The sequence below is a fragment of the Drosophila busckii genome, chromosome X, assembly GCF_011750605.1.
Source record: "Drosophila busckii strain San Diego stock center, stock number 13000-0081.31 chromosome X, ASM1175060v1, whole genome shotgun sequence".
NCBI classification, from domain to species: Eukaryota; Metazoa; Arthropoda; class Insecta; order Diptera; family Drosophilidae; genus Drosophila; species Drosophila busckii.
Window position 1 is genome coordinate 22,620,372 of NC_046608.1, and position 14,807 is coordinate 22,635,178.

Genomic DNA, 14,807 nt, shown 5'->3' on the forward strand with positions numbered 1-14,807 from the left:
AACGTATTTACCTAACAAATTCGATTAACAAAAACTGATCGACTGAGCTTAATGCTTCAATTGAACTGCGCTGAACAGCTCTGTTCTCGCCAGCTGTTGGTTCAAACGAAGCTAACAGCTGAGCTGCTAACTAACAGCGCTGTTAATGGCGTAAAGTACAAGTATGCTGGTTTGGCTATAGCTAACAGTTATAAATAGCTAACAAAGCATTACATATAATATCGTTATATGGCGGCTAATTGCTATTGTTTGATATATGACACAATAAACAACAGTTTGTTAAATGCATTGCATTGCAATATAATTCTCTATAACACTGTCTGCCGTCATTTCACATTACACTAACATAGCTATTCTAAATTAATATACACGCTACCTTCTGTAAGCCGGAAAATAGCTTAATTGACAACATTTTTGGCAACATGTACTACATTTGACACAACAGAGTGACCGTTTGTTCACAAACAAAACAAAATACCAGCACGCGAGAGTCTTGAGCGCAACTCGAACATCGGAACTCTCGCTCGCACCGATTGACAAACCGACACAAGTACAACTACGTGGCCGCCGCTATTTAGAAAATTAAATACAATTTTACGTAAAAGCAAAGGCAGGAACATGCAAATAACATTAAACAATGCACTGCTAGCAATATGCGGCCTAATGCTCGCCACCAGTGCCGCTGAGGCCTTCATTGTCAGTGTGGATGCACACAACGAGGAATGTTTCTTTGAGAATGTTGAAGGTGGCACGAAATTCGGTAAGCTACAAGCTGCGCTGTAAAAAACAACAACAAAAGCATTAACAACAAATGGCATTTGCAGGAGTTACCTTTGAGGTTATCGAGGGCGGCTTTCTGGATGTGGACATCAAAATCACTGGACCCGATCAGCATGTGATGCATGAGAGCGAAAAGGAATCCTCCGGCAAATATACGTTTGTGGCACCAGCCAAGGGCATCTATACAGTTTGCTTTAACAACGAACGCAGCAGCATGACACCCAAGCTGGTCATGTTCTCCATTGAGGTCGGAGATGCGCCACAGCGTGCGCCAGGCGCTCCTGGCGAAGAGGAGGTTGGCCACACCAAGCTGGAGGACATGATTCGCGAGCTGTCGGGCACGCTGACCAGCGTGCGTCATGAACAAGAGTACATGCATGTAAGTTCAACTTGGGTTCATTTCACTGTCAAGCTTATTAATATTTGCGTGTTTTATTGTTTTCTAGGTGCGCGACAAGATTCATCGTTCGGTCAACGAGAGCACAAACTCTCGCGTCGTCCTCTGGTCCACATTTGAGGCGCTCGTCCTGGTGCTTATGACTGTTGGCCAGGTGTATTATCTCAAGCGCTTCTTCGAAGTCAAGCGCGTGGTGTAAGGAAAACCGATTGCAGTCTCAGCCCTAATTTAAACAAATAATTCATTTTTTTTTTGTAACAAAAATTCATAAAAAACAAACAACACAAAACAACAACAAGACACGTGTTAGTTTTCATCTTGGACTGTAAATATTTAAAAAGCAAACGAAAAAGATTTACGTTTGCGCAGTTTTGAAATTAATAAATTAGTTTTATTAAAAAAAGAGAAAAGCTTAAAAAAAAATATATGCGCTATATGTATTTAAAATGAATTATTTAAGACGGTTTAAGATATTGTTTTATATTTTAGGACAACATTTTAAATGTTTATAAACATTATAGTATAGTATACAAAAAATATTTTTACAGATAAAGTACATAGTATATATATTTGATGTACCAGCTAAAGTTGCCAGCCAACAAATTTTTATACACACCTTGACAAATCTAGGAGATAGTCCAATCGACTCAATTCAATTAAACAAAGTGTAAAGTCAAAGTGTAGATAAATAAAAGCTTTCAAATAATTGCACAGTTAAAACTTTCAATAAATTATGGCACCAAAAACTGTTTCAAAAAATCTTTGTCAAAGTTTTTACAAGAAATCAGCAAACACTATAAGATAGACAATACGGAATGTTCGATACCAATAGAACATAGGGTATATATGTATGCTTATCTATATGTTTCAAGTAAAATGAACCCAGAGGTTCTAAGAATATTAGCAACACGCTGACAAAGATTAAATATGTATATTCTGCTCTACTATATATTTTAATAAAATTTTCGGGTAATTCTAACCGATAATCTTTTGAGCATAATCAGCGATGTGCAGCACGCCGTATTCAGCGGAAGCTATATGCAAATTATCGCCCGACATATACTTGTAATTAATATGTGGATTTTGTAGCTCCGAAATCAGCGTGGAGGCGGCAGCTGCGGGATCACTAGTACCACCCAGCGCATGCTAAGAAATTTAAAAGATAATGCATTAAAATAAAATTGTATAAGATCGTTGCTGCCGACTTACATTCCAGAACTCATTGCCAGGCAAAGCGTTGGCGTCCCAGGCATAGGTAACAATAGGCAACATATCCTGATCAAGCTTGTCCGCCGGATTGCGTCGGGAAATGCGTATCTCAATGTTGTTAACGCGGCGACCATGACGTATGCCACCCCAGTAGGGAATATGAAACCAGGACAAGTGCATTACGCCAATGTGCGTTAGCTTTGAGCCCAAAGCGCGCATGCGTGCCTCAAGCTGCTCAAAAAAGAGCTCTTGCTGCACCTCAGTGACCTGCCAAACACCCAAGCCATAGCCCACCATATGTATATAGGCAGGCTTGCCGGCGGCTTTGGCACGCGCCTCAGCTTCCAGGAGAAGCGTATCGAAGCTTACAGCATAGCGCTTGCTCATTAGCAGCTTGTCAAACTTGTTCATATCCATTTGCTTTTCAAAGCGTTTGCTTTTTAGCTCTTCCTCATCGCTCCAGAGAAAATCCTTGGGCTCGTCATAGAACTCACGCCACATGCGTCGATAGTCGCGTTCACGATTGTTGGCTGCGGCTTCACCATTCGCGCCATAACCATTCTTTACCGTATTTTGAGACGGTGTTACCAATATATCCTCATACTCCATTACTTCGGGTCGCTCGAAACGTGCACCAATCATGCCAATGATGACTCCCTCCCTTTCAAAGCTTCGCTTATCCGCCTCCACTAGTCCTGCATTGTTGCGTGCCCCATTGTTGATAAACTCCGAGTGTGTTGTGGCATAAAGCAATGCCGACAGCTTTATCTCATCATAGCTTAGCACATGTTCCAGCAGCAATGGCGCCTGCTCCTCGGCAGTGCCGATTTGCTCAAAGCCGCCATCGCCTGTGCTGCCATTGAGCAGCTTGTAGTGGTCGCTGGTGCCATAGAAGAATACACAGCGTTTGGTTAGCAAACGTTGCACGAACTGCGACAGGCCTAAGTCCCTATAAATGCGTCGCTCCTTTTCATTGCCTGCATGCGCGTAAGTAAACCGCAATCACTAATTTCTAATCAGAAACTAAAAGTTCACTCCATATATACTCACCAAACCTTTGTTTATGCTCCAGAAAACTAAAATAGAGCATTAGGGTACACTCATGTACAATGGGATAAGCAGAGGCGATCTGCTCCCGTATAATTTCACGTCGCTGTGGCGGCTGCGCCTTCACCCGACAATTATCCGTGGCAAACTAATGGCATAGGCAAATAAAACAAATTGCCCAACATGTCATGGAACAGTTAAGCAACGGTATTTACCTCGGCAGGAAATCTATCGGATATTTCCATAAATTCCTCAATATGTACATCCTCAATTTTTGTGCTCGGTTTGATTATACCTTTGCAGATTTCCAATTGGCTTCTGGTGAATTCATTGAAATTTCCGTTTAAGTGCAATGGTGGCCAATTTAACGGCTCCATGAAATTCAGGGGAAATGGTTCTACATTCATTTTTCGTGCGCTTCTAGTGAACAGGTTGTTATTTAAATTCTTGAATGCCCTAAGCATTAACCGACTGTAATTTATAAACAAAAAAGGCAAATATAGCAAGTATATAAGCAAAAAAAAGTTGTTAACGTTGCTTTGCAGCAATTAAAAGTTCACTTCTTACTAAGCAGACGTCTGAGATAATATTAATCATCAACTCGACGAACTCTAAGATGAAAAGCTTATTTTTGTTTATACTCGAATCAACTCGCCTTGGTATTACCTCGATAGCTTTTGAACTTATCGACCACCACCACCACCACTTGCAGCTCGATTGTGTAGCAGCTCGTCCAGCCGCCACACGCACTGTTAATAGTTATCGGCGCCATTTTTTCTCGTTGCTCGTCACTCGCTACTCGATACATAAACCCAACCATTCACTACTCGTTGCAAGTGGGCACACGCGTTTTCCTAAATCGTGCTTTTTTTTCTCGCCTCCAGTTTATTTTGTAAAGTGCTAATATATCTCAAGCACTCAAATAATTAATAAACAAATTCTCATAATGTATGTGCTGAACAAGTGGAAAATGTGCGTGCACATGCAACTACTGTAATAAATTCAATTAAGTAGCGTGCCTGTGTGTGCGTTTAACTCACACCTATAGAAAGAAAAAAAACCAAAAGCAAATGCAAAGTTCGACGGCGACGCATAGTTCGAACGTCTGTGTATATGTGTGTGTGTGTGTGTGCAATAAAATATAAAAAAGGAAGAACAATTGCGAAAGAGCAAACAAGCAACAAACAACAACAAAAAATAAAGAATAAAATATAGGCAGCGGTCGCAGTGAGCGCAAAAAAAAACGCAACAAACAGACCAACAGTGAGAGAGCGCGCGCGAGAAAAGGGTAAGAGAGGGAGAAAGACGCAAGCGGCGGCGCGGCTGCCCAAAGATGGCGGCGTGGCTTTAAATTGCAAACCCTGCTGCAGCCAAACACACGCACATACACATGCACATATACGCATATGTATGTACTATATAGTAGGCGCATATGTATAGAGTCGTATTTGAAATGTGTGTAGTTTAGTTGAGAGTTTATATCATAATACATACTGTATTACAAATACTGAAAACAGCTTTTTCACATCTTTTAGTGTCGATTAGAGATCGTGGCGCCAAAGTGCAAATTGTTGTGGCTGAAGCTAATAGTCAGTCAGTCAGTCAGCAGCGACGCTAGAAGCAGCAGCAGCGCGTGTGTTGGAATCTCACAAACACACGCGCGCGCGCACACAGGCACAGACAGTGTGGCCGTGTCTCTTTTTGCGTCAACAGTGTGTCGTCTGCGCCTCTGTGTGTGTTAGTATTTGTGCGCGCGTGCATTTGTTGTGGACAGCAGCAGGCGGGAGTGTTGGTGGTAGAGCCGGCTAAAATCCAACAATGTCCACATTCGAGCATGGCCAACCAGAGCTAGACCAAGAACAACAAGATGATGATGAGCACGAGCAAACACAACAACAGCAGCAGTCGCCACATCCAGGCACACCACAAAATAGCATAAATAATAATGAACAAAACAACAATAACGTGAGTAGCAAATCGCAATCGAAAACTACAAAAAAAATATTTATAATTTGTTCATCACTTGTGTAGTCAATTATGAGCAAAATGAAGAAGCGCGTATCCAACATATTCACTGATTCCCTTGGCAAATGGTTTTCACCCAACGCCAGTGGCAGCGGCGCTGCATCTACAGAAAAACAGCAGGAGCAGCAGGAAAGACAACAACAGAATGGCAAACGTAAACGCAGCAGTCGTCGTCGCATATTATTGGACGATGCTGATGATGATGCACCCGATGTGGTTGTAGATATGGGCCTGATAGCTCAAGACTTAAACGAAGAGGAGGTGCAACTGGCGGATAATATTGCCGAGCATGATCTGGCTGCAGAGGATGAGCAGACGCGCCGTAATGAATATAATGTTAGCCTAATGCGCAGACAGCCGGACAACTTTATGCCGCCAGTCTATGAGCCAGACGATGAGCTCGACGATGATGAGGAGGAGGATGACGAAGAAGACGCTGAGGTGAATGATTATGATGCTGTTGCCGCCGCCGCCAATGAACAACAACAACAACCATCCGGCCGAATGCGCCTGAACATGCAACAGCCGCCGCAGAAGCGTAAACGACTTGAGGTAAAAAACGACACAACAATCGAAAATTTATAGTCATGTGACAAGTTTAACGTATTGCATGAGCGCCAGACAACAAAATTGATTTCAATTGTATTATAGTAATTGTTCTGCTGCAATTATTTATAATAATTCAAGCTGCATTTTAAAATTTATTATACAACATGTACATATATATATTCACAGCAATTGGAAACGACTTTGAGTCCGCAAGTGAATGCATCGAGACGTCGTCCGCCGTTGCATGCCTCAACGCCGGCTGCCACAGCTGCTGCTGGCGGCGATACGCAGCGCAGTCATGCGCCACCAAATCGCTTAACACACTTGAACCTCTACGGACATCAGCGTCAACGAGATCCCGCCTATAATTTCTTGCTTGCCAACGAGGCGGCGGTGGCCACCAGTGGGGATTTACCCGTAAGGTAAGTGTTGCAACTCACCTAGTGCAGCTCGCTCATCAAATTAATAAATGCCATACATTTTGTAGCTCGCGTCGTGCGCTGAATATTGCGCCCATGACGGAACGTCGCGTTCCCGCTTTGCCCAGCTACAAGACGACGCAGAGATTGCTTGGTGCGCGTTCCAGCCTCAGTAACGTCAATGAGGAAAGCAGCAGTAATAGCAACAGCTCTGCGTTACGTCAAGAAACTAACAACAACAACAATAGTAATGCTAATAACAACAATAAGCCTGCGCTGGGCTCGAACAACAAAGCGGAAAGTGAAAGTTCTGCTTCTGCTGCTGCTACTGCTGGCGCAACAGGTGAAACTAATCTAAGAAGCAGCGCTGCCATCAATAGTAATTTATTATTCTACAAAAACTTGCAAAGCCGCAAATCTGTGTTCAATGCACATCAAGGAGAGCAAGCAAATCAGCATCATAACTCAACGCTCTCGCTCAATTCGTTGACGCAACGTCGTCGCTTCAATGCCTCCATCTATGGCAGCACCTCGGCCCTAAGCGACAGTCGACTGCTGGGACTAAACAACAGCAGCAGCAGCAGCAACAGTTCACCTTTTTACCAGGGACCCACCGCCTTCGGTGGCTCTGCGGCCAACAGTCGTTACTTTAGCCACAACAATTCGGCAGCCAGCTCGGCTGGCAGCTCACGCGCCAGCTCGCCGGCGCGTTATCAGCACAGCATGCAGCCCGTGCAAATGCGTCCCAGGCAACAGTCGTCAACGTCGTCGGCAGACAGCGGCAATGCGCCGCTATCGAGCACCACACAGCGCATACTAAGTCTGCTGGAGAGTCATACAACGCCGCTCATGGAGGCCAAGAAAATGGGCAGCATGCTGCGCGAGCATCAGCAGCAGCGTCTCAATCGCAATGCCAACAAGCCGTACTCAGCTCCCTCATATAACAATAGCTATAGCAATAATAGAAGCGTTAACAATCAGCAGACGGAAGCAAATGAATCGTCGTCGTCGTCGGCACCATTGGTGTCCAGCATGTTGCAGCTGTTGGAGAGTCGTCGACTGCTGCGTGTGGCGCCCAATTCGCGTCAAATGATTGCAGACAAACAGCGACAGGAGCAGCAGCCAATAACAACAACAGCAGATAAACAAAAGCAGCCAACACAGCAGCAGCCAAAGCTATTTCAGCAGCTTGCGTCGGTTGGCAGCAGCAGCATCCATACAAATAAAATGCGCTCACGTTTGTCGTATCAAACGCGCAAGGATAAGCGATCTGCATTGGAGGATGAGCTGCCGCCAGCGCCGCCAGTTGAATTATCCAATATATGTTTTCCTACAATGGCACAGCAGCCTAAATTTGATTTTCTACTAGCGCCAGCAGCAACAACAACAACAACAACACCAACAGCAGCTGCTGCTGCAAAACCAACAACTAGAAACAACAATGTTTATCACTTTGCTGCACCTTTGGCGCTAACAGCCACGGACAAGGACAAAGCTAACAGCAATGGCTTTCGCTTTCATTTACCGCGTCAATTTATATTCACGCCACCCACATCCTTGCTGGACGGAGAGCAAGCGCCAGCGCCTACCAAGCCCAGCAGCTGCTTTCAACTTCCATTCAATGGCTTTGCCAGCAGCAGCCACAACAACAGCAGCAGCATAAGCTTCAGCAGCTGGAACAGCAAACCAAAATCGAAAACAACAACCACCAGCACCACCACCACCAGCATAGGCTTTGGCCCAGCTTTCAAGTCTGACGATAAATGGGAATGTGAGGGCTGCACGCTGCAAAATAATTTGGATGTTAACTATTGCATTGCCTGCGAATCGCCGCGACTGACTGAGGATGGCCTCACAGTGGAATCGGTTGAAGCTGCTGCGGCTGCTGCAGCAGCTGCTGCAGAGCCAATCCCAACAGCAGCACCAGCAGCAACAACAACAGCAGCAGCAGCACCGCTTAGCGGCTTCATTGGCTTTGGCAATCAATTCAGCAGACCCGCCAATAGCTGGCTATGCGATGTCTGCATGTTGTCCAATGGCGCTGAGGCGTCCAAGTGCATTTGCTGCGAAGCGCCGCGTGTGGCCAAGACGGCTGCCAGCAATCATAGCAGCAACAGTAGCAGCAGCAGCAGCAACGGCGGCAGCGCTAACAGTAACAGCAGCGGCGCCGGCAGCGTTGCCAGCATCAGCAGCGGCGGCGGCGGCAGCAGCTCTGCGCCTTTCCTTGGCTTCGGTGACGCCTTCAAGCCCAAGGCCGACACTTGGACATGTGGCATGTGCATGATTATAAATCAAAGCAATGTTGATGACTGTGTCGCTTGTACAATGCGCAATCCCAAAGCTCCGCCCAAGTGCAGCAGCAGCAGCTTCAATCCAAGCGACAGCAACAACACTACCAACAACAGCAGCAGCTTTAAATTTGGCTTTGCCAACAGCAACTCATCGACTGCGCCAGCAGCGGCAGCAACAGCCGCAGCACCAAAAGCTGATGTTGGCTTTCAGCAGCTGATTGCTGCTCAAAAGTCAAGCAGCTGGAACTGTGACGTCTGCATGGCCCAGAACGATATGTCGCGCCAGAAATGCATTTGCTGTGAGCAACCCAAGCCTGGTGGCATTAGCACGGGAGCAGCCACTGCCGCGTCGTCGTCGACGTCCAGCGCAACGACTGTGCCCAAGTTTATGTTTGGCTGCTTTGCTAGCAGCAGCAGCGCCACTGCAACAACAAGCAGCACAACAACTACAACAGCAACAGCAGCAGCAGCAACAACAAGCAGCACACCAGCCACGCAGTTCAAGTTTGGCTTTGCCGCTGCTGGCAAAGATGCTGCTGATGGCAGCAAATCAGCAACATCTACGACAACAACAGCGCTAAGCACAGCCACAACAACAACAAGCAACAGCTTTGGCAGCAAAGGTTTTACATTTGACATGCCAACAGCAACAACAACTGCAACAGCAGCAGCAACAACTACAACGCTGACAATCCCAACAACAGTCAAACCAGCAGCTGCATTTGGTAGCCCAGCAGCAGCAGCAACAGATGCCGCCAAGCCAGTCATGAGTTTTGGTAGCTTTGCTGTAGCAGCAGCCAAAGCCGCAACAACTACAGCAGCAGCAACACCTCTTTCATTTGTTGCCAGCACCAGCAGCATGGCCAAAAGCTCAGCTACAACAGCAACCACTCCTATGTTTAGCTTTGGTTTAGCTAAAACAGCCACCACAACAACAACAGCGCCAGCAACACCAGCAGCAACAAGCTCCAACTTTAGCTTTGGTGCCGCCAGCAATGTTATGAAGCCAACAACACCAGCAGTTTTTAGTTTCAACGCCACAACAACAACAACTCCGCCAAAACTGCCAACTGCCATTTTCGGGCAACTTACAGCAGCAACACCACCAGCAGCAGCAGCAGCTACACAAACAGCAACAAGCACAGCAACTCCTATTGCTGCTGCTGCTACCTCAGCAGCCAAATTTAGCTTTGGCACACCAAAACCAGCAGCAACAGCAGCCTTTAGCTTTGGCTCGCCAGCAGCAGCTGCAGCAACAACATCAACCTCAACGGCAACAACATTTGGCGCTGCAACAACATTTGGTGCTGCAGCAGCAACAACAGCGCCAGCAACAACATTTGGTGCTGCAGCGCGAGCAGCAACATTTGGTGGTGCTGCTGCTGCTGCTGCTCCTCCTCCAGCAGCAGCCAACATATTCGGTGCTCTAACGAAAGGCGTCGACAACAATGTTGTCAGCAGCAGCAACAGCGTCACCAAGCCCATGTTTAGCTTTACCGGCAGCAATTTGGGCAGCAACGCCTTTGGCGGCGGCAACAACAGCAGCAGCAGCGGCAGCAGCAGTTTCAGCTTTGCTGCCAAGCTGCCTGCAGTAGCAGCAACAACTCAAGCTCAGCAGCTGTCGCTTGGCAACACCAACAGTGTTGTTAGCAGCAGCACTAGCGGCACAACAGCAACAGCCAGCAGCTTTGGCTGGCCAACAGCAGCAGCAGCAACACCAACAGCAACATCAACAAATGCTGCGCCAGCAACTTCATCTGTATTTGGTAGCAGCACATTGTTTGGCCAAGCAACAGGCTTTGGCAGCAGCAGCAGCAGCACAGCCTCAACATCAGCAGCAGCAGCAGCACGAGCAACAGCCAGCTCACAATTTGGCCCGCTATCTAAGGTGTCTGCTTCTGTATTTGCCAATGTGGGCAATCCATTTGCCAATAGCGCGCCCAATGTGCTAGGCGGCGGCCATAATGCGCCGACAGCAGCAGCACCAGCAGCCGCAGCAGCAGCAACAACAACATCAACAGCTGCGGCACAAACGCCTTTCAACTTTGGCAGCGCTGCAGCAGCAGCAACTTCGGTAAGTGAACTGCACAACAAACTGCATTAGCCTCATTAAATTTATACGTTTTTGTTTTAATAGCAAGCAGGTGGCATCTTTACCTTTGGTGGCGCAGCAGCAGCTACAAATGCTGCTGCTGGAGCTGCCAAGCCAGCATTCAATTTTACAGCAACAGCGACGCCGCCAGCAGCAGCAGCGTTCAACTTTACAGCAAATGCAGCAACAGCAGCAGCGCCAGCAAATGTTGCTGGCGGCATAAATGATGTAAGTGTCAAACATTAGTCAGTTAGTTAGCTAAGCTAGTTATGGTTTGGGAGCTACTACTATTTGATTATTAATTTGTATGCATGGCTTAACTTAGTTTATAAGCAGCTAGTCGCGCTCTTTTGTTTTCCCCAAACTTTTATTATTTCTCTCTCTCTCTCTCTCTCTGTTTGCTATACATATATGTAACTATCTGCGTATATCTTTTTGCTATATCCTTGCTGCAACCAAAAAAAAAAAAGTTGTTTAAAAAAACGGAGCGTCTGTTTCAATTTGGTGCCGCTGCTGCTGCACACGCTGCAACGTCTAACGACGGCGCTGCCACTGGCGGCATTGTTGCCAACAGCGCTGCCGGCAGCAGCAGCAGCATCGGCGGCGGCGGCCATCTCTTAGGAGCTGGCAGCAGCGCATTCACAGCGCCCGCAGCAGCAGCAACAGCAGCCGCCGCAGCAACGGGACAAATGTTTAATTTTAGCGCCGCACCATTAATGCAGGTAACAAATAACAAAGTAGCAAACAATTTAAGCGCGTGTGCCAACCATATTTCATTTTGTATTATTTGAATTATTTATATGTATAACTATAACTGTATATTTGCATGATCTCTCTTAGCATAAACTTTAGTTAGCAGTGCTTGTCACAAGCAGCAGTAGCTGTTAATTTTCTTCTTCATCAACTGCTGCTGCATGATTAACATAGTTGTTTCTATTTATTTTTTTAAACTACACAAAAGCAAAATACACACATTTTTTATTTACAGCTGCCATCTTTAAATTAGTTTAGTTTTGTTCCTCACACACTCGTATTCTCTCTCTCGTAGGCAATATTCATTTCAATTTCTCATTATCTTTCATTCTCTCATATCCAAAAGTACACACACTACTTTGTAATTCTCACGCTTACCAAAATCAAATTCTAGCTACACATAAAACGAACTCAAAAACAAGCAATTTTTACTATTGTTTTTGGTTTTCCGTTTTGTTTTTTTTTTTTTCGTTTAAACTTTTGAAAACAAACCACAAAATATGTCTTTTTGCAGTCTACGCCAAATGCCAATTCGCCGTTCCAATTTGGCGCCGCCGGGGGCGCGCCTGCGCCCAGCACAAATATATTCGCGTAAGTAACAGAGCAGCCAGTTAACAGTGGCTGGCGAGTTAACATAACAACACAAGCGAGAGAGTGTGTGCTGTTAACGTTAGCAGCAGCAGCAACAGCAAGCAGCGTTCAACGGATCAGAGCGAGAGCGCTGGAGTGAGAGAGCGAGAGTAAGCGCGCAGCGTAAAAAGAAAAGAGAAAGCAACAGTTTTTTTAATCTGGCCCCCCAAACACAAACACACACACACACACACAACATACACATACACGCATTTAATAACAAACAACAAAATGCATTCTTAACCGTTATATAGCAATAATTTTGCATTGCACACATATGTACACAACATTTATATATATATATTATATACTATATATAAGGCACTTGTTGTTTATGTTTACATACTTTATGTTTTCGTACTCATTTGTGTTTTTTTTTTTTGTTTGTTGTCAAAGCATTTGTGTTCGTTCGTTTGTATGTCAGTGTGTGTGTGTGTGCGTGTGTGTGTTTTCGTAAAGTCTGTTAACAGACTGTTAACAATTAGCTAATGTGTTATTGTTCTTTCTCTTTCTTTATATATTACGCTACCCTACTTCTCCATACACACACACATCCCCCCGCCCCGCCCACCATACCCATGTTCTCTCTTTCTCTCTCTCCCAACTCTCTTGCTTTTTTTCTAGGTTGAATTATGCTCGCCGCACTCGCAAAACTTTGTGTAAAGTCAAACAGTGTAAACATGTTTAATTAATATTCACATTTTGTATAATTTGCACAGTTTCAACGCGCCCAATGCAGCCAACAATGCGCAGAATCCCAGACGCAAGATACGGGCACCAATACGTCGTCTACCGCCGCGGTAGAAGCTAACTTTGGCGCTGCCTCTGCCTCGAAAGCTGCCATCGCCACCGCTGCTGCTGCCTCCGACGAGGACGACGACGACGATGACTACGACTATGACTATGATGACAACAATATGTGGACAGCACTGGATCTACAGCAGCTGCAGCAGGAGCAGCAGCAGCACCAGCAGCAGCACCAGCAGCAGCAGGGGCAGCAGCTAAACAACGAGGACTACAGCAACGCCACACGACTGACAAGAACAACAACGAAGCGGACGATGACACCAACAGCTGCTGAGGTTATGCTGCAGCGACGCAGCCGTCGACTGCAAGAGCAACAGCAGCAATTGGAGCGACAGTTGCAGCAGCTGCAGCGACGCCGACAGAAGCATCAACTCGACAAATATCGTTTTGTACGTGCCAACAACAGCAACAAGGATAACAGTAGCAGCAGCAGCCACAGCCTACACACGAATAGGACTTCAAGGAAACGTCGCATCGATCGTGATCCTGATCTTGAACGCGAACGTTCCACACAAAATGCTATACAGGAGCTGCACAGTCGCTTCAAATTGGTGCGACGTCGCAGCTCTGCTGACTGAGAGAGCCAGACATAACCCCAAAACCCAACCAACAACAACTAAAACTTCCAACAGCAAGCAGCAGACTGTGCAACATACAACAAGAGGCACGGCAACTACTATAAATGATCCCCCCCTCCCCATACCATATATATTTAAAGGTTTACAATGTATATTATTTTATACATAAGTTTTGTTATGTTATTAGCGCGCTTTAACAATTATTAACAATAGGCAACAACAACAACACACACAGAACAACAACAATATGTATGGTAATTTGCTAAAATTAGTTATAACAAACTATATATAAACTAAATTTCAATTTTTTTTTTTTTGTTATACTTTAATATTTGTTGAACTGTCAAGCTGTAGAATTCAAAATTTTGTAATAGTAATAAACCTACATATATGTAATTTTCTATTTAACCAATTAACAAATATGTATTTGAAAACAAATTCAAGCGCTTTTTTTTATTAAATATATTTAAACAAACAAACAAACCTTTAAACCTAGTTATGTAATTATTATATTGTGAAACAAATAGCGCAAAAAACACTAAATATTATAAATAATATGTTATGCTAACATTTGTTTTAGACAATTTTTTGAGCTACGAATTGATGTCTGCGAAAAACGGTTATAAACAAAATGGAAGCAAAGAAAACACGAAATTTGACTTTTGTTATTATGTTAAAATTAAATATATATATAACGCAGTAAAATTCAAAATAAAAGAATCAACAACAATTAAGCCGTGTATACAAACAAACAAAAAATTCAACACTAATAGTTAAGATACCAACAACAACAACAACTATATAACTATATATTATGTGAGTGTTTTTTATATACATGCGAGCATAAACAATTATATATAAATAAACAAATATTTAATATAAGTGAGATTTGAAGAAGAAGAATAAAAACAGCAAAAACCACATACTGAAAACCGAAGTCTTAGCGTTTAAGCGATTATAAAAAAAAAACCAAGCAGTTAACTAATTGAAATCTAAATGTGTAAATAAGTAAATAAAAAGCGGTACGATATTTCGAAATGTGACAAAATACATACATCACTTGTTTTTTCATTTTACTTATCGATGGGCAACTACTATTGATGGAATTTGGATCTTTTATTTCAAATTATAGTATTATCCTAACACTAATCATCAAATTTGCTTATTGTCAACAGACAGATTGTAAATACAAATAAGAGATATACGAAAAATAAATAATTGTAAACATGT

At 44.3% G+C, this 14,807-nt stretch overlaps 3 protein-coding genes across 3 annotated transcripts; 2 read left to right on the forward strand and 1 right to left on the reverse strand.

Moving 5' to 3' along the window:
- The first annotated feature begins 521 nt into the window (after window positions 1-521).
- On the forward strand, window positions 522-1,536 carry LOC108605183 (transmembrane emp24 domain-containing protein 2). Its single transcript, XM_017994775.2, has 3 exons — window positions 522-760; window positions 825-1,159; window positions 1,227-1,536. The coding sequence occupies exons 1-3, from the start codon at window positions 619-621 to the stop codon at window positions 1,374-1,376; spliced, it is 627 nt and encodes a 208-aa protein (XP_017850264.1). The 5' UTR covers window positions 522-618; the 3' UTR covers window positions 1,377-1,536.
- A 158-nt stretch (window positions 1,537-1,694) lies between these two features.
- On the reverse strand, window positions 1,695-4,085 carry LOC108605150 (CG2909). The gene is made up of 5 exons (XM_017994724.2): window positions 4,001-4,085; window positions 3,649-3,904; window positions 3,437-3,581; window positions 2,387-3,363; window positions 1,695-2,323 (listed from the first exon to the last, which is right to left on the reverse strand). The coding sequence occupies exons 2-5, from the start codon at window positions 3,895-3,897 to the stop codon at window positions 2,153-2,155; spliced, it is 1,542 nt and encodes a 513-aa protein (XP_017850213.1). The 5' UTR covers window positions 3,898-3,904; window positions 4,001-4,085; the 3' UTR covers window positions 1,695-2,152.
- A 572-nt stretch (window positions 4,086-4,657) lies between these two features.
- Window positions 4,658-13,005, forward strand: LOC108605196 (nuclear pore complex protein Nup153). The gene is made up of 8 exons (XM_017994790.2): window positions 4,658-5,398; window positions 5,465-6,010; window positions 6,194-6,429; window positions 6,495-10,791; window positions 10,855-11,037; window positions 11,280-11,531; window positions 12,077-12,153; window positions 12,912-13,005. The coding sequence occupies exons 1-8, from the start codon at window positions 5,252-5,254 to the stop codon at window positions 12,994-12,996; spliced, it is 5,823 nt and encodes a 1,940-aa protein (XP_017850279.1). The 5' UTR covers window positions 4,658-5,251; the 3' UTR covers window positions 12,997-13,005.
- Window positions 13,006-14,807: the final 1,802 nt, after the last annotated feature.